The sequence below is a fragment of the Carassius gibelio genome, chromosome B2 (genome assembly GCF_023724105.1).
Source record: "Carassius gibelio isolate Cgi1373 ecotype wild population from Czech Republic chromosome B2, carGib1.2-hapl.c, whole genome shotgun sequence".
Lineage (NCBI taxonomy): Eukaryota > Metazoa > Chordata > Actinopteri > Cypriniformes > Cyprinidae > Carassius > Carassius gibelio.
Window position 1 is genome coordinate 2,386,925 of NC_068397.1, and position 18,914 is coordinate 2,405,838.

At 37.1% G+C, this 18,914-nt stretch overlaps 1 protein-coding gene across 5 annotated transcripts; it reads right to left on the reverse strand.

Annotated features, from left to right (window-relative positions):
* Positions 1–5,370: 5,370 nt before the first annotated feature.
* LOC127950798 (NACHT, LRR and PYD domains-containing protein 12) lies at positions 5,371–18,383 on the reverse strand. Of its 5 annotated transcripts, XM_052548099.1 has the most exons (8): positions 18,120–18,383; positions 16,665–16,782; positions 10,407–12,293; positions 9,845–10,018; positions 7,883–8,056; positions 7,086–7,259; positions 6,538–6,584; positions 5,371–6,459 (listed from the first exon to the last, which is right to left on the reverse strand). In XM_052548099.1, exons 2-8 carry the CDS (start codon positions 16,778–16,780, stop codon positions 5,909–5,911), a joined length of 3,123 nt encoding a protein of 1,040 aa, XP_052404059.1. In that variant the 5' UTR covers positions 16,781–16,782; positions 18,120–18,383; the 3' UTR covers positions 5,371–5,908. The 5 variants fall into 5 exon arrangements, with proteins under 5 accessions (XP_052404059.1, XP_052404061.1, XP_052404060.1 ...); XM_052548101.1 differs by lacking the exon at positions 16,665–16,782; XM_052548100.1 differs by lacking the exon at positions 16,665–16,782 and having other exon boundaries at positions 10,407–12,468.
* Between the last annotated feature and the right edge of the window lie 531 nt (positions 18,384–18,914).

Here is an 18,914-nt window from a genome sequence, read left to right on the forward strand (position 1 = left end):
AGATAGATAGCTGCAGTGTGGAAGTGATTATGAAGGGCGTAATGGAACAATACTGCTCACTATATACTGAGCCGTCATAAGAAGCTTTACTCCTCTTTAACAGAGTAAGCACCCTTCAGAAACACTCTCATTCATTTTCAGACCCCTTTGCCACAGGTGTATAAAATCAAGTAACAAGCCATGCAGTCTGCATTACATTTGTAGGGAAAAAGGTTAGTTCGGAAGAGCACAGTAAATTCAAGCATGGTAGATTGCCAACTTTGCAATAAGTCTGTTTGTGAAATATATTTCCTTCTAGACATCACACAGTAAACTGTAAGAGATATTATTGAAAAGTGGAAGCATTTGGGAACAGCAGCAGAAGTGGAAGACCATGTAAAGTTACAAAGCATGTCACAGAGTGCTAAGACACATTCTGCATAAAAGTCGCCACCACTCTGTTGATTCCATAGCTAAAGAAATCCAAACTTCCACTGCCATCAATATCTGCAAACAAACTGTCTGGTGGAAGCATCATGTAATTGGTTTCCATGGCCAAGCTGCATGCAAGCCTTACTTTGCAAAGTGCAATGCCAAGTGTCTGATGTGCTCTGTACTTTTTGAATGTCTTTCTTATTTAATGCACTTGATTCAAATCATCAGCTGGTTAGGAGAGAACCCCATTAAAATTCAGTGTGTCTGGTAATGCCAAGTTCACACTGCACAATTTTAGCCTCGATTTTTATTTGCCAACCGGTTCTGCACAAAAGCAGACAAATGCCAAAATTTTGGGCAGATAAAAAAAAAATATAAAAAATTTAAGTGTGAAAACAATGGTCATCTGACGACTTTGAAAATCATGCAATGTAAAATTAGCTTAAGAGACAAATATATTTTTTTTTATACCAGTGGGTCCCCAGGACTAGAGTTGAAAACCACTGGTGTAAAGCACAATGGTACTGGACTCTGGAGCAGTGGAAACCGGTTTTGTGCAAAGAAAAATCTGGCTTCTCTGTTTGGCAGTCTGATGGACAAGTCTAGGTTTGGCAGATACTGGTACAATGTTACCTGTCTGACCACATTCTGCTAACCATAAAGATTGGTGGGGCAGGGGTAAGGGAATTGGGCTGTGTTTCTGGAGTTGGGCCCTTTAGTTCCAGTGAAGACAAATCTTAATGTGTCAGTATATATTTTTTTGGGATAAAATGGAAAGGAGATTGCAAGACAGGCCTTCTTGTCCAACACCCTCCAACTGGATGAATGGCACAAATTAAAAACAAAAACTTATGGGAAAACTTTTACAGAAGAGTGGAAGGTCAATGAAAAGTAATGTTTTAACTTTCAGTTTCTGCTTCTCTTCGTTTCTCAAAGTTCTAGGAAACAGATCAGATGTTTAAAAAAAAAAAACCTTGTCAATTTAATTTACTATACAGGCCTCCACAAATAAAATTCTAAATTACTTAAAACTACACTTGTCAACATTTGAAAAGGACCTAAACCTTTCATCAAAGTTGTCTTAAAACCAAAACAATAGGCTACCCGTTTAGAACAACTTTTTTGATCCACTTAAAAATGTTGACTACTATATTCATATTATGATATACACTCACCTAAAGGATTATTAGGAACACCATACTAAAGGCCCGTTCACACCAAGAACGATAACTATAAAGATAACTATAAAGATAACGATATTAGCTACCACACCAGCGAACAATATTGTCTGTGTATTCTAAGCGGACGCGCGTCTGCTGCTTTAAATTCTCGAGCTCATTACAGAAGGATTGATTCTGATTGGTTTTCAATGTTTTTATTGTTCATCAGAAAAAAAAATTGTTCTGAAAGTGATTCCAACAATATTGTTTCTCTTTGCCATTATCGTTATAGTTGTGGTGTGGACTCCACTATTCTTTAATATTGAGAACGATTTTTAGAACTACAGTATTGTTCAAAATAATAGCAGTACAATGTGACTAACCAGAATAATCAAGGTTTTTAGTATATTTTTTATTGCTACGTGGCAAACAAGTTACCAGTAGGTTCAGTAGATTGTCAGAAAACAAACAAGACCCAGCATTCATGATATGCACGCTCTTAAGGCTGTGCAATTGGGCAATTAGTTGAAAGGGGTGTGTTCAAAAAAATAGCAGTGTCTACCTTTGACTGTACAAACTCAAAACTATTTTGTACAAACATTTTTTTTTTCTGGGATTTAGCAATCCTGTGAATCACTAAACTAATATTTAGTTGTATGACCACAGTTTTTTAAAACTGCTTGACATCTGTGTGGCATGGAGTCAACCAACTTGTGGCACCTCTCAGCTGTTATTCCACTCCATGATTCTTTAACAACATTCCACAATTCATTCACATTTTTTGGTTTTGCTTAAGAAACAGCATTTTTGATATCACCCCACAAGTTCTCAATTGGATTAAGGTCTGGAGATTGGGCTGGCCACTCCATAACATTAATTTTGTTGGTTTGGAACCAAGACTTTGCCCATTTACTAGTGTGTTTTGGGTCATTGTCTTGTTGAAACAACCATTTCAAGGGCATGTCCTCTTCAGCATAGGGCAACATGACCTCTTCAAGTATTTTAACATATGCAAACTGATCCATGATCCCTGGTATGCGATAAATAGGCCCAACACCATAGTAGGAGAAACATGCCCATATCATGATGCTTGCACCTCCATGCTTCACTGTCTTCACTGTGTACTGTGGCTTGAATTCAGAGTTTGGGGGTCGTCTCACAAACTGCCTGTGGCCCTTGGACCCAAAAAGAACAATTTTACTCTCATCAGTCCACAAAATGTTCCTCCATTTCTCTTTAGGCCAGTTGATGTGTTCTTTGGCAAATTGTAACCTCTTCTGCACATGCCTTTTTTTTAACAGAGGGACTTTGCGGGGGATTCTTGAAAATAGATTAGCTTCACACAGACGTCTTCTAACTGTCACAGTACTTACAGGTAACTCCAGACTGTCTTTGATCATCCTGGAGGTGATCATTGGCTGAGCCTTTGCCATTCTGGTTATTCTTCTATCCATTTTGATGGTTGTCTTCCGTTTTCTTCCACGTCTCTCTGGTTTTGCTCTCCATTTTAAGGCATTGGAGATCATTTTAGCTGAACAGCCTATCATTTTTTGGACCTCTTTATAGGTTTTCTTTATAGGTTTTCCTTTTTAATCAAAGTACGCTGTTCTTCTGAACAATGTCTTGAACGACCCATTTTCCTCATCTTTCAAATGCATGTTCAACAAGTGTTGGCTTCATCCTTAAATAGGGGCCACCTGATTCACACCTGTTTCTTCACAAAATTGATGACCTCAGTGATTGAATGCCACACTGCTATTTTTTTGAACACACCCCTTTCAACTAATTCAACTAATTGCCCAATTGCACAGCCTTAAGAGCGTGCATATCATGAATGCTGGGTCTCATTTGTTTTCTGAGAATCTACTGAACCTACTGGTAACTTGTTTGCCACGTAGCAATAAAAAAATATACGAAAAACCTTGATTATTCTGGTTAGTCACATTGTACTGCTATTATTTTGAACAATACTGTATATCTTTATCGTTTTCTTTATAGTTATCGTGCTTGGTTTGAACGGGCCTTAATACCGTGTTTGACCCCCTTTCGCCTTCAGAACTTCCTTAATTCTACGTGGCATTGATTCAACAAGGTGCATTCTTTAGAAATGTTGACTTATATTGATAGGATAGCATCTTGCAGTTGATGGAGATTTGTGGGATGCACATCCAGGGCACGAAGCTCCCATTCCACCACATCCCAAAGATGCTCTATTGGGTTGAGATCTGGTGACTGTGGGGGCCATTTTAGTACAGTGAACTCATTGTCATGTTCATGAAACCAATTTGAAATGATTTGAGCTTTGTGACATGGGGCCCTATCTTGCACCCAGCGCAATTGACTTTGTACACCGACGCATGTGTCATTCCTATTTTGCACCCGCGCAAAGCGCGCTTTTCCCTCCACAGAAGCACGTCGCTAAACTAGGGAATGAATTTGCGCTCCCTGGGCGGTTCAGCGCAAAAAAGGAGGCGTGTTCCGGCGCAAACAATCCCTGGTGCTATTTTGCTGTTCCATTAAACAATTGCGCCACTGACCAGAAAAAACCTAGTCTAAAGTCAGTGGCGCGTTGCGCGTTGTTCATTATGCTATTTTAAGGGCACAAGCTTGACCATAATGTATAGCGTGCACAACGCGCATACACTTTGCTCATGTAATCTACACAGATGCAACAGTTATTTTGAGATGACGGAAATCATTGTGAAATCTTGCTTACAAATTATTCAGGCTAATTGTAGTAATTAAGGATCAGACCTGTTTGCCCTGATAGTGGCAAGACATATATGTATATAAGGACATCTGACAAATTTGTTTGTCCGTCAAGAACCAGGAAAAAAAAAATCGATGAAACAATTGTGGCTATTTCCTCCCACGCCTGTTTAACCGACGATATTTTGGGTGGGTTTCTCCCATCCCCATACAACACAACTTCTCTGTCTTTCACTGCTCTTACAAGAACATCAGTCTCCTCGGCTGTGAACCGCTCCTGGCGTGCGCCTGGTAAATACGCCATAATAATAGCAATCCATAATGGAACTTGCGCACCTGCTTTTAAAGGGAATGTTGGATGACGCACCGATTGGTTTATTTCACGTTACGCCCAAACCACACCTATGAATAATGAAGCTACTTCAGACCAACCCATTTTAGATTTGCGCCGGGCGCAAGAGCCATTTATCCCGCCGGGAAAATAGCAACAGCGCCGAGACCCGCCCACAAGGTTACTTGCGCTTCGCGCTTTGACACTTGCGTTTCAGATCGTTAAAATAGGGCCCATGGTGCATTATCTTTAGTATGCAATTGAACAAGTTCATTAAAAACATGCCGACACATTCTTTTCCATGTATGTGACCTATATTAATTCTATTTAGTTTAATTATATTTTCATTTTTAATTTATGTGACCTATATAACTTCATTAATCATATGTAACAGTATTATAACTGTATATTATATTATAAATCACATATATTCAGAAAAATATGGCACAATGTTTTAAATTGAAGTATTTTGCCCTTATTTTGAATTTCTTAAACTCAAATTCAGTTACAACACAGACAGGGCTGTTATAGATCAAATGAAATCAGTATAAACTAAATCCATGCGTGCACTGGAGAGAGTACCGCAAAGGGGCACAGAAGCTGCATTTAAAGTGGGATTAGATGTACTTGCACACTGTTTGAATCATTTGATTTGTTCAAAAGGACTAATTTTTGAAGGGTCAATTAAATAATTGAATGGACCAATTTGTTCAAAACAGTGATTCAGTGAGGAATAAATATCTTGAAGGTGCATAAAACCTTTGCTGTGGATTTATTTGTAGGTCACTTAACATGAACTTTTTGTCTATTATACAAAGAAAAAAAATACCAACATCAGATTTGCAGTGCCGACATTCAGGAAAACAGAATTGTTGTGCAATTGATATTGCTTACCTATGTTTACACAAATATATACACATAGATATACAAACAAGAACTCATAAAGGTGGCATTTTTTACAACCATATCTTGAATTTTTAAGGCAAAATAACGGAATCCCACATTCATTTCTGACATACTTTTCTTGTAAAGTGACAAAGATGATTTACTGTCAGTTTTTCAGTGGCTGCCTGTTAATTCCTTCAGAAAACAGCATGTACAACACTTACATTTTCACAGATTATGTACAAAACTGTGGAAAATAACATAATTTCTGTGCAATAATTAAACATTACATTTTCATTAAAACACTAAGAGATCCCCAAGGGGTCTTGGAGTAAGAAAGTGTCTTCTTTAAATACCTTTTCTAAGAATGTTATAAATATGTTGTCAATACTTTTTTTCATACATAATTTTATGTTTGACATCCTTGTTGTACCTTGTGACACAGAGACACTGATGAGTCATAATAAACCCCGAACCCAGCATAGACGGGTTCAGTAAACGTGGTGTTGAATGTGTGTATGTGTGTGAGTGTGTGTGTGTCAGAGACGCTGTAGAAGGACAGAGTACCAGCAGACCAGTCCAGATACACTCCTACTCTATTAGATGAAAATGAAGGGGCAGGTATATCAGTGCTATTATTATTGTGACAGGCAATAAAACGTTTATAAAAGCCACTCAGATTCCAAGACTTTTGATTGAATCCAAACATACAGTCACTTCCTCCTTTCCTGCTGATTCCTTTATATGACACTGATATTTCTGTCCCCGTCCCAATCCATTCTGCCTCCCAGTAACAGCGTCCACTCAGACTCTCTCCACAAAGAACCTGAAGACATTCAAATCTCTCTGGATGATCAGGATATGATTGATGGTCTTTCACGTGCTTTGCCATCTTCTTGTCCTCAGATATGATGACTTGAGTGTGTGCTGTGTTTGGGTCAAGTGTGAGATCACAGGCATCTGAAAACACAAAAAAAGAGATGAGAAGTACATACAAAACAACAATCACTAACTGTGTATGTGAGTGTTTAGACGTACACTTCCATAGTCCTGCTGTAATCCTGAACGCTGCTCCATGGTCCACACTATGAACACACACACACAAATACAAAAGCATGATCTTAAAAAAGCATGATTTTATTTTATTTTCATGTCAAATGCAGCCATAGATTGTTCTAATTAACCCACATTTTCTAGCAATTTTGTTCATAATGCTTTATCTGCAAAATAAATGTTTTTAAGAGTAAATACTTTCACTTAAAATGTAAGAGCTCTGCTTTACCTGAATAATCAGCAAGACAGAAACTTTGACATAACATTTTGTGTATTTGGCATTCAAGTGTGTTACAGTCAGCTTTCTGTGTGCACTCTGTGTCAGTCTACATGTGAGTACTTTTTTTTTGTGGCTTATTGCATTTAATATGTTTCATCTGAGCCACTTCACTAGATGCCTAATTGCACAAGACCCGATTCCTGTTTCTCCTGAGACCTGAAGTCTTAAAAAAGAAGTATTCACTTCATACACTGTATTACACAAGCATGTTCAATCTCTACATCACACACACATCTGTTCATGCCTCACATACTTGAGTGTCTGCAGTGAGCAGTTTGGATCGTTCAGTTTGTCACTGAGTCGCTGGACTCCTGATTGTCCTGGGTGATTGTAGCTCAGATCCAGCTCTCTCAGGTGTGAGGGGTTTGAACTCAGAGCTGAAGACACAAAACCACAGCCTTCCTCTGTCACCATACAGCCAGACAACCTAGACACACACACACATCAAAACTCAGATAATCTACAAACAACTGGGCTGGATCTAGACATAGTGAGGTTTAAACCTCTGAGGTCTAAGGGTATTTTTTGGGCCTGGAGAATTGTTGTCATGCCCTGACATTTGTGCTTTTTTCAGTTGTTTATAAACATCTAAATGGCTAAACGTCTAATCTCACTGTAATCAGTACAAGCTGGGCTATAATGGTATGTGAGCAGCATGTATGTAAATGATTGTGTTTGAGAAAAAAATGTTTATGAGTAGGATTCAACTATCATGAATATCACTGTGATTTACACCTGAGAAGACAAATGATTACCTTATGCCCATTATCATAACAAACCCACAGCATCATATATTACAGATTTTTTTTTTTTAACAGGCTTTGTACACATTTACCTTGGCCTTTGAGCTTAACTTAACTTGAACTTTTACTTAAGTTTTTTAAAAGCTAATTCATGTGAATTTCAATAGTTAGTAGCATTTAACACATTACAATTCTAAAAAAGCACTTGCATTATGCCTATTAAATGCAACACAACTACACAGTAATATGTACTTTCCCAGCCCAGCAGTCTGCACCCTAATCTATGCAGAATACTCTTTTTACACACCTCAGTATCTGCAGATGACAGTTTGGACTCTTTAGTCCATCAGAGAGCAGCTTCACTCCTAAATCCAGCAGGTCATTGTTACTCAAGTCCAGTTCTCTCAGGGCACAGTTAGATGATTGTAGATCTGATGACACAATTTCACAGGACTGACCAGTGAGATTGCAGCTGGGTAATCTGAACAGAACAGTGGGGGGGGGGTTAAATAATCTTCAGGTTAAATAATCTTCTAAAATGTTAACTTTCACATGTTGTTTATATATTAAATTTGTTTATTAAGCAATGCACATCTGTTAAAGTTCACTTCATTTTAAACACAATACAAAACATTAATCAGAGAGGAGTCATACACCAATTGAGTTGGTTTTACAAAAAACAATTATGATTTTTTTCCCACTGGTATCTGAAAATCTTGTATGCATGTAAACGGTGATACTATAAGATAAGATATTTTGTCATCCAATTTAACTCACCTTTAAGATAACCCATTCCAAATAAATTTTGCATACTCAAATAATGCAGTTTAAGTCAAAGATATCAAGCACCCGTATAGCAAACTGAGCTAGTAGAGCTCAGTAGTGTGGCTAAAATTGTGCCCGTTTTAATCAAATGCGGTGCACAACTACTAAGCTTTCCTGACATATTTATTCCCACTTTAAGTATTGTTACCAAAATGTGGGTTGGTGCACCTATGGCACACAGAAGGATAATCACTGGCATGCGAACAACAGGGAACACTGCATTCTGACATTTTTTGTTGTAATCATTCTCCATGGTCACACAGCTAGTTATTACTAGGGCCGGGACTCGATTAAAAAAATTTATCTAATTAATTAGAGGCTTTGTAATTAATTAATCGAAATGAATCGCATTTTAATCGCATATAAATATTTGACCTGAGAACAGTGAGAAGTAATTTTTTTTTCACATGGATTTATAGTATACCATTGAATAATGACTGAATACATAAGCTTAAGCAACAAAATATTGTTTATTTTTGTTCTGCCAAGTCTAGCAGACCAGTGCAATTTTTGCCATGAAGTGTAGCAATAGCATATTTAGAAACAATTTAGAAATAGCACATTTCAGAAATTCAGGAAGCTTATAGGTGCTGGAACCTTCTGTTAAGTGTTTTTTTTTTTAAAGTAAAACACAATACTGTCAAGTACATTCAGAACATTGGAAACACTGACTATTAGAAAACATCTCTCTGTTGCTTCAGAGGCCATAACATACTAAGTCCAACTCTCAATAACCTTAAACAATAAAGAGTTCACCATAAACTGTTGCACCAACAAAATAATACATAGTTCAACATAAAGTGTAAAGTCCACGCTAGCTGCTATATGTTTTGCGTTGAGGTGATACTTGAGGCTCGACGTGCTGCTGCGGTGATATGCGAACGCTAGTTGGTGCTCCAATATAATCGGTCCGCCGAAACTCATCCAGTGAGAAACGTTCCGCGGTGCAAAAATAAGTTATTAAAAATGCGGGAATTTTTTTTCTGTAATTAATTAATCTTAATGCGTTATTTTTTTGTGTAATTAATTAATCTCAATTAACGCGTTAAAGTCCCGGCCCTAGTTATTACCTATAAATAGTATGTGTGAGAATTAACCTGTGTTAGTCTAATGCTTCAAAAATAAATTAAGATTCTGCACGTATTTGTATGACAAATTGATTATTTTTATCTGAACATTTATAACTGATTATGTACTGTATAAAAAAGAATAAAAAATAAAAATGGCACTTCATACAAAAAAAAGTATTATACCCTGGTATAAATTGTTAAGACTATTTATTACTTTTTAAATTTTTTTAATTTTTTTAAATTTTTTTTTGGAAAGTGTTGGCCCAATTTCAATACCAAATCTAAATATAAATGTACAATTATTTAATACATGCCAGTGTTGAGATAACAGCTTTTAAACAATAATTAATAAATCCCTAAACACTTATAAATACCTTAGTATCTGCAGCTGACAGTTTGGACTCTTTAAGCCATCAAATAGCAGCTTCACTCCTGAATCCTGTAGGTCATTATTAGTCAGGTCCAGCTCTCTCAGTGCAGTGTTTGAGAACTGAAGAGCTGATGATAAACTCTCACAGTTCTGAGCAGTGACTCTACAGTCAGCAAATCTAAGGGGGAAAGTATGCAAATATAATATCAGTTTTTTAACACTAATTATTTCAAACAAGTATTAGAGGTTTAATTTACCCAAAAATCAAGATGCCATTACCATTCTGCATGTAGGGGTGTGCAATATAACAATATTAGATGCGAGTATTAGATCTATTAGCTTCAGTCTAGTTGCTTCTTTTTGATTATTATTGTTTTTATCTTTATCCTGGCTACATTCACGTGACAGTTCAGTTTTTCATTTTTTAATCAAATGTATTATTTGCATGCATTATAAAGCCTTGTCAAATATTTGACAATGTTTTTGTTAAAACAAAAGTTTGTTAAAACAAATACATTGTTTTTTACTTTACAAAATCTCCCACTGTAATGCTATGATGTACTCACAGAGCTTTTGTGCAGTTGCTTGCAGCTGGTATCAGTCTTTTTCTGCCCTCATCTGATGTGTTGTATCTCTTCAGATCAAACTCATCCAGTGCCTCCTCTGACATCTGAAGCATGTAGGCAATTGTTGAGCATTGAGCAGGAGAGAGCTTCTTCTCTGAGTGTTTGTTTGATTTCACAAACTCCTGAATCTCTCTGGACAGACTCTGATCTTTAACTTCCAGAAGGCAGAGGAACAGATTGATAGATCTTTCAGTGGAGAGTCCATGCCCATCTTTGATCTTCTCTTTAATGTACTGTGAAGTTCTCCTGATGCTCTCTGAGCTGTTCTCTGTGTGTGTCAGTAGATCCTGTAAGAGTCTCTGATTCGACTGCAGTGAGATGCCCAGCAGGAACCGCAGGAACAGATCCAGATGTCCATTCTCACTCCCAATGGCTTTATCTATTGCTCCTTTATGCAGATAATGCATTGAATCAAAAACCTTAAGGGTCTCCATTGTACAGCTTAAGTAGCAGTAAAACACATGAAAAGCAGCAAGAAACTCCTGAATGCTCAGATGAATGAAGCTGAACACTTTCCTCTGATGAATAATAGATTCCTGCTTAAAGATCTCAGTGCAAATCCCAGAATACACCGAGGCGTCAGTGACGTCCATGCCACACTCACTCAGGTCCTCCTCATAGAACATCACATTGCTCTTCATCAGCTGTTTGAAAGCCACTTCAGCAAGTTTCACAATCACTTCTCTGTTGGATTGCAGGAGTTTCTCTGGATCTCTGTCTTCATATTTCTGGTTTCTTGTGTTGATCTGATTCAACAGGAAGTGGATGTACATTTCAGTCAGAGTTTGAGGGATTTCTGCACTCAGATCTTCTTCCAGGAGCTTCTGAAGCACAGTGGATGAGATCCAGCAGAAGACGGGGATGTGGCACATGATATGGAGGCTTCTTGCTTTTCTAATGTGTGAAATGATCCTGTTGGCTTGATGCTGGTCAGTGATTCTCTTTCTGAAATATTCTTCCTTTTGATACTCATTGAATCCCTGAATTTCTGTCAGACGATTGATGTATTTGGAGGGGATCTGATTGGCTGCTGCTGGTCTGGAGGTGATCCAGATGAAAGCAGAAGGAAGCAGCTCTCCTTTTATGAGCTTTGACATCAACACACCCACTGATGAAGTCTCAGTCACATCACAAACTTTCTGAGCGTCTGAAAACATCAGTGTGATTCTGCTTTCATCCAAACCATCAAAGATGAACACAACTTTACACTCCTCGTAAGTCTTTGAGTCCAAATCTTGAAGTTCAGGATAAAAGTCCAGCAGAAGTCTATGAAGACTATATTGATGATCTTGAATCAAGTTCAGCTCTCGAAATGGAAGCAAAAACATGAAATCTACATCCTGATTGGCTTTTCCCTCTGCCCAGTCCAGAATGAACTTTTGCACAGAGATGGTTTTTCCGATTCCAGCGATGCCTTTAGTTATAACAGTCTTGATTTGGTCTTTCTCCTCACATCCTGGTTCAGCTGAGGCTTTAAAGATGTCATTGCAGTAGATGGAAGTATCTTGTGCAAGTTGTGTTCTGGCTGTTTTCTCCATCTGTAAAACCTCATGTTCTTCATTCACTCCATCACTCTCACCTTCTATGATATAAAGCTGTGTGTAGATCCTGTTGAGGAGGGTTTCATTCTCTTGGAGTTTCATTCCCTCAAATAAGCTCTCGTACTTGTTCTTCATTCTGGCTTTGTGCTTGTTTCTGATTCTCTGAAGTTTATCATCTACTGCATTCTGCAGGTCTCCAGTCTTCTCCTGTAGGGCTGCTTGTATGTTAGAGTCAGCAGAACTGGAAGCTTCCATGACTGTTTTTAAAACAGAATGTGTTCTGTATCTGTTTTTGCAATGAGGACAAATCAAAGTAATTTGCTCGTCTCAACTTCTCCCAATAACAGATAATACATTGTCTGCAGAAACTGTGTCCACAGGTTATATAGACTGGATCTTTCAGAACCTCCCTAAATGCCACACATTTGGACTCCACACAGATCTGACAATCCCTCTCACAGCTGCTCAAAATAGAAAATCAAAGTTTTAAAACAGCATAATAATTATTTGCACAAAATAATTAACATCAGCCTATGTTTGCATTGGTAATTAGGACTACAACGTTGCCCTGTGATTTCTATAAATTGCAAAACAGATAGAATCCCAGTGATTAAATTTGAAAAAAAAATCACAACATGGACTTGAGTCTGTGATTATAAAACTAAAAGAATACTTGAATGAACAATGACCAATACAGTATTTCACTTAAGCATACAAAATTATTTAAGAGATGCTGCACAGACACAGGAAATTCACACACAAATGCTGTGTCTGTTGCTAACACAGACAATCTGATACAACCTCTCTCTAGCTTTTCAAATAAAAGCCATCCTTCCAGACTACTTAATCTCTGTGTCTAATATAAAGCATGCAAGGTATGCAAAGTACTTATGCATCACACAGATTTGTTGCCTACATTGTTTATGCTTTGATCGGAATGTAAACAACATATCTGTGTGACGCAGCTGACAAAACAGCATATGTTGTTTACGTTCAGTGGATATTCTCCAAAATGGTGCTACATTGACGTGGATGAGATGAAGTGTTGAATAAATTTGTTATTGTTTTTTTTTTTTCTTTTGCGCACAAAAAGTATTCCTGTAGCTTCATAAAATTACAGTTGAACCCCTGATATCACATGGATTATTTTACCGATGTCCTAGTTACCTTGCAGTCTATGGGAGGATCAGAGAGCTCTCAGATTCCAACAAAAATATCTTAATTTGTGTTCCGAAGAAGAACAGAGGTCTTACGGGTTTGGAACGACGTGAGGGTGAGTAATTAATGACAGAATTTTTTTCAGGGGTGAACTATTCCTTTAACTTAAAGGGTTAGTTCAGCCAAAAAGGAAAATTATGTAATTTATGACTCACCGTTATGTCGTTAATAACCCGTAAGACCTCCATTTATTTTCTGAACACAGTTTAAGATATTTTACATTTAGTCCAAGAGCCTTCTGTTCCTCCACTGACAGTGTGCGTACGGTATACTGTCCATGTCCAGAAAGGTAATAAAAAACATCTTCAAAGTAGTCCATGTGACATCAGAGTCTTAGAATTTTTTGAAGCATTGAAAATACATTTTGGTCCAAAAATAGCAAAATACTACGACTTTATTCAGCATTGTCTTCTCTTCCGTGTCTGTTGTGAGTGTGTTCACTGAAGGTGAAGTAATATCCGGTTCGCGAACGAATCACTCGATGTAACCAGATCTTCTTGAACCAGTCCATCGAATCGAACTGAATCGTTTGAAACGTTTCGTGTCTCCAGGAGGCATTAATCCACAAATGACATAAGCTGCTATCTTTTTTAATGTGGCTGACACTCCCTCTGAGTTAAAACAAACCAATATCCCGGAGTAATTCATGTACTCAAACAGTACACTGACTGAACTGCTGTGAAGAGAGAACTGAAGATGAACACCGAGCTGAGCCAGATAACGAACGAACGGGTGACTCGATCATTCTCGAGTCAAGATCCAGTTGCATCGCTTGTTGGATCACCAGTAGTGATGGGAAGTTTGGTTCTTTTCCGCGAATTGGTTCTTTCGGACAGTTCGATTCAATAAACCGGTTGAAGAAAACGGTTCACCGGTTCTTGTAATGCGCTCGGTGTAATGACGTCATTGGCGATTAGTGCCCATGATTAAAGCCCTCTGTTTATCCCTCACTCATAACATTAGCACAGAATCAGTTCAGAATCAATCATAAAAAGAATCAGTTTGGTTCAGACATGCTTCACACAGTCTGCTTCACACTGAATCACATATGTGCAGTATCATCAGCTCCTCGGTTCAAGAATCGGATGCGTCTGACAGAAACGGTTCTTGACTCGTGAACGAGTCATTATCTGGCTCGGCTCGGTGTTCATCTTCAGTTCTCTCTTCACAGCAGTTCAGTCAGTGTACTGTTTGAGTAAATGAATTACTCCAGGATATTGGTTTGTTTTAACTCAGCTTATGTCATTTGTGGATTAATGCTTACTGGAGACGCAAACCGTTTCAAACGATTCAGTTCGATACGGTGAACTGGTTCAAGAAGATCTGGTTACATCAAGTGATTCGTTCGCAAACTGGATATTACTACACTGCAGTAAACTCGTTCACAACAGATCCGGAAGAGAAGACAAGGATGAATAAAGTCTTAGTTTTTGCTATTTTTGGACCAAAATGTATTTTCGATGCTTAAAAAAATTCTAACTGACTCTCTGATGTCACATGGACTACTTTGAAGATGTTTTTATTACCTTTCTAGACATGGACAGTATACCGTACATACACTTTCAATGGAGGGACTGAGAGCTCTCGGACTAAATCTAAAATATCTAACTGTGTTCTGAAGATGAACAGAGGCCTTACAGGTTTGGAACAACATGAGGGTGAGTCATTTATTACATAATTTTCATTTTGGCTGAACAAACCCTTTAATGGTGTTTAACTGAATGTGCATAGCACAATGTTAGCTGAAATATCTACCAAAAAAAACTATATGTTGTTATACCATAATATGTTGGATGCCACAAGCTATAAATAAAGACTTTTGATGACATGAAACTGTTCAAAGTTCAGTCAAAAATGGGAAAATTCTTGGGTGTGGGGGGTGGGGTCTGCTTGTTATCTGTTGTTATGTCCCCACTATTGTCAAAATCAAACCCACACCCTTGATTTCTTGTTTTCTGTGGGTATACATGGGGTTTGGTAAGAAACAAACAGAAATTTAACATCTTATTAAATGAATATCCTGACTCTGCACTGCACTGACTGTGCACTACTGCACGTTTGCTGTTCATGGGGAAATAGGGTGTCCGAATCGAAAAATATAATACAAAGGTGGCACAGTGTCTTTTTTTGTTGCTGTACTAAACTTAGCAAGAAACACTGAAAGTAAAGCAATATAAACATAAATCAAAGTAGGCTTTTGTGAAGCAAATGAAGGAGTGAATTACTCAATCATAGTTTTAAAACAGACATCTGTCTACATGATTTAAATTGAAAACACAATGGCAGGTGTACAAATGCTTGGCACATCTGGTATTTTAACTTTTTTATGCAGATCTGAGCTGTTTTGTAAAATCGTAGTTTCACGGGATTCGTATAGTTCGTAGAGTTTGTGGAACTCTTCATCCTTCAAGGGCAACGCCGTAGCACATGAGCTACTGAACAAACATACTGAATTAGAAATCTCATGCAAATGAAGCTGGATATGTGACAACAACATACAAAAGTATCCGTTTTCATATCTTGCAGCAGGTTAAAATTGTTGAGGTATACTATGTAATGAGTTTGTAACAGTATACCTCAAGTAATTATGCAAAAATTAGGCTTTATTAATCATAACTGTGGACCTGCAAATCATACTTTGTGTGAAAAAGAATAAAAGTTTTATTCAGAGTCAGAGTTTTATTGCCTCTAGTGTTCATTCCAACTGGAAAGTGCATCAATTCTTGTGTATACAGTTTAGGTACATTTAGTTTCACAGGAATTTAGAGGCATGTATTTCCATCAAGCCAATGTAAAATGCTGCCAAAATGCTAAATTGTCTTGTATCAGCTTCTTACATAAATGAGATTCTTGGAGTTATTAATAAACTTGATTTGATTTATTAATCTATCATAATTGAACAAAAAATGTAATGAAGCATAGGTGATGATAATCAGTAACTGTTAAGACTAACAAGAGACATGTTTGAGATGAGCTAAATCTGTGCAGATTACGCAAGATGCATGACATTTAGAAATGTGTCCAAAGGGCAGTCTGCCTTGCTCTAATGTCTCAATGACATATTCCAAAAATCTCTCGCAACAATAGTGAATCAGCTGAGCGAGCCCAGTTCCTTTCTCCCAACTGTACTGACTAATACAATTCTTTAATTTTATACTTGATATCATGTGATTATGTGTATAATTATGAGTGAATATTCCCAAACACTACAGCAGTGCAATCGTGGTGAGAGATATGTGATTGTTTTCATAATTCCAAAGAATTTTAAATACATGCTGTATTAAATACTTGTATTAATATGATTGCATTTGTAGCTAAATTATATAGAAAGTAATTTGGGTGTCTTGTTAATAGGCTTGCTGCGGTAGTTGGTGTTACGGGTATTTGGCCATACATTAATATTTAGTGTTTCATATTTAGTATTCATGTTTTGTCTTACCTGGACTCAAAGGTCACCACTCCTTCACTGAATCGAGGAGGATAATCCATGGATTTGTTAGTTTCCACAGACACACAGCTGGCTACTGGATACGCTGCATTGTCTCTGTGCTCCATCTCTTCACAAAGAATAGTTTTAGATCAGCGGTTTTCAAGCAGAGGGCTGGGGGCCACAGTGTGGATTAATCTAATTAATTTTAAATAAATAAAGAGATACTCAGCTACTAATTTACTGTTATGTGTGTTGCATTAGTGCTGTCATATCAGGCTATGACTTGTCATAAAGCCTATATGCTTTCACACATTTATTATTTTATCTATTTGGGAGGAGTGAAATTTACAAATTAGGTTTCAACAACCAGATATAGTTTACTTGTCAAAATCCCTAATTCATTGTATTTATTTTAGGAAAGAAATCCAACGATACATTCAAGCTATTTCATCTTCATCTTCATATTAATTTCAAAGCTCTTAAGACAATAAACCTGTGCTACCCCTTTATTTTATTTTATTTCTAAAGTTAAAGTTTTAATTTTCTGCATTGTGTCTGTTTCTAAAGTTTTTGTATATATATATATACCTTGGTAATAAAAAAAAAAAAAAAAAGGAAAAAGAGAGTTTAAGCTCATTTGAGATGTGCCTTGCCTTGAAAGTAGGCGAGAGAAGGTGGCTGCAAAGGAGTCGAAAAATGCATTAAAGTTGGACTGTTCTCCCTTCTTGTAGTGGATTAGTCAAAGGGATTTTCCATGATTCACGATCATGTGCTTTGTTGCTATAACAAACTGGATGTTATTTTAAGTTATATTGCTTTTATATCATATGATAATAAATATGATGGACAAAACACCCTAAGTACTTGTTATTGAATGTGTAAACAATCCCATTTTATAACTGGCATTATTCTTGCGGTGATCATCAGTGATTGGTTCTGCACAGATTTTGCTCTCTCATGGCACATTTCTAATACAAAATATAAATAGTTGAAGTTTAAAGAGTTGAATAGTTCTTTTTTTATCTTCTATTTAACACATTTGAGATTTCAAAGGTCTCAGAGAATTCATATTGTTGTTGTATAAATCAGCTCCAATATAGAACACCTAAAGCATACCTTTGAAAAGCAATATATACAGTGCAATCAATTAAATATCGTCGTGCCATAAGTGCGTGTTAAGTGCAGTATCTACATTATGTCCGGCTGACAGCGGCCTATGCCAGTCAGTCACTATTGGAGATGTCACATTCCGCAGTTTTCAGTGGTACATGCCACAATCCACTGGGATATGCCACTGAAAACCGAATGTGCCACTATAAACATAGCTGAATATGGCAGCTAACAATCCATGCACATTATTACTTCTGGTCGAGCGAGTGATTTCTACATCGTCTTAAGAGACAATTTCACATAGTTACAGTTTTAGCATTTTAAACAATGTATACAGGAGAACAAGCATCTTACCTTCATAAAAGTAGGCTGCTCACCAAGCAAAACTCTCCAGAGACTGAAAGATCTACTTTCACTTTCGGTTTCGCGGTACATGTAGGTCTATTACAGAATGATTTAACAGCTAAATCAGGTACAATCTCTTTTAAGTGAAAAACTGTTGAAAACTGTTGAGATCAATTTTGAGATCAAAATGAGAATAAACTTTCAGGGTGATATAGATAACACACCCTACATCTGACGTGACCACGGAGCGGGGCAGGCTGGTGTTAAACTCTTTTCATTTCCTAAAACATTTGGTTCCACTGGGTGGTGCCTCATTAATATTAATTATATTTCCTAAATTGTGGGCGTGTCCTTGAAACAACGCGCAAACCAAAGTATGTTGCTTACTGATGCATGCTCATAACAACCTGAAGGTGGTGCTCAAAGGCTACATGGCACATTGGTTTGAATATTATTTATACCTGCATTAAGAAGGAAGTGATACTGTATAGAGAGCGGGAAATAATGGCAGGTCTGGATTTATTTTTTTTATTTATTTATTTTTTATTTTATTTATTTTTATTTTTTTGCAACACTGGTCACGACTTCCTAAGGGTCCATATAAGCCGATATGTGTATAATAATATGTAAACAGTGGCATTGTTTATATTTGAGATCAAATTATTGTATATTAAAAACAAGTAAATTTGATGAATACTGATTCTAAGATGGACATTTTATTATTGTACAAATGGGTTAAACTATCAAACCTACAACCAATACTCTCATTGACAACAACAGCTGTGAAGCTCTTCCCCCAGTTAC

Coding starts and splice junctions, on each gene's coding strand:
- LOC127950798 (XM_052548099.1), bottom strand. CDS start 16,780: ATGGAGCACAGAGACAATGCAGCGTATCCAGTAGCCAGCTGTGTGTCT. Junction 10,019..10,406: donor AGCAACTGCACAAAAGCTCT/GTGAGTACATCA, acceptor TTTCCCCCTTAG/ATTTGCTGACTGTAGAGTCA. Junction 6,585..7,085: donor TGCTCACTGCAGACACTCAA/GTATGTGAGGCA, acceptor GTGTGTTCATAG/TGTGGACCATGGAGCAGCGT.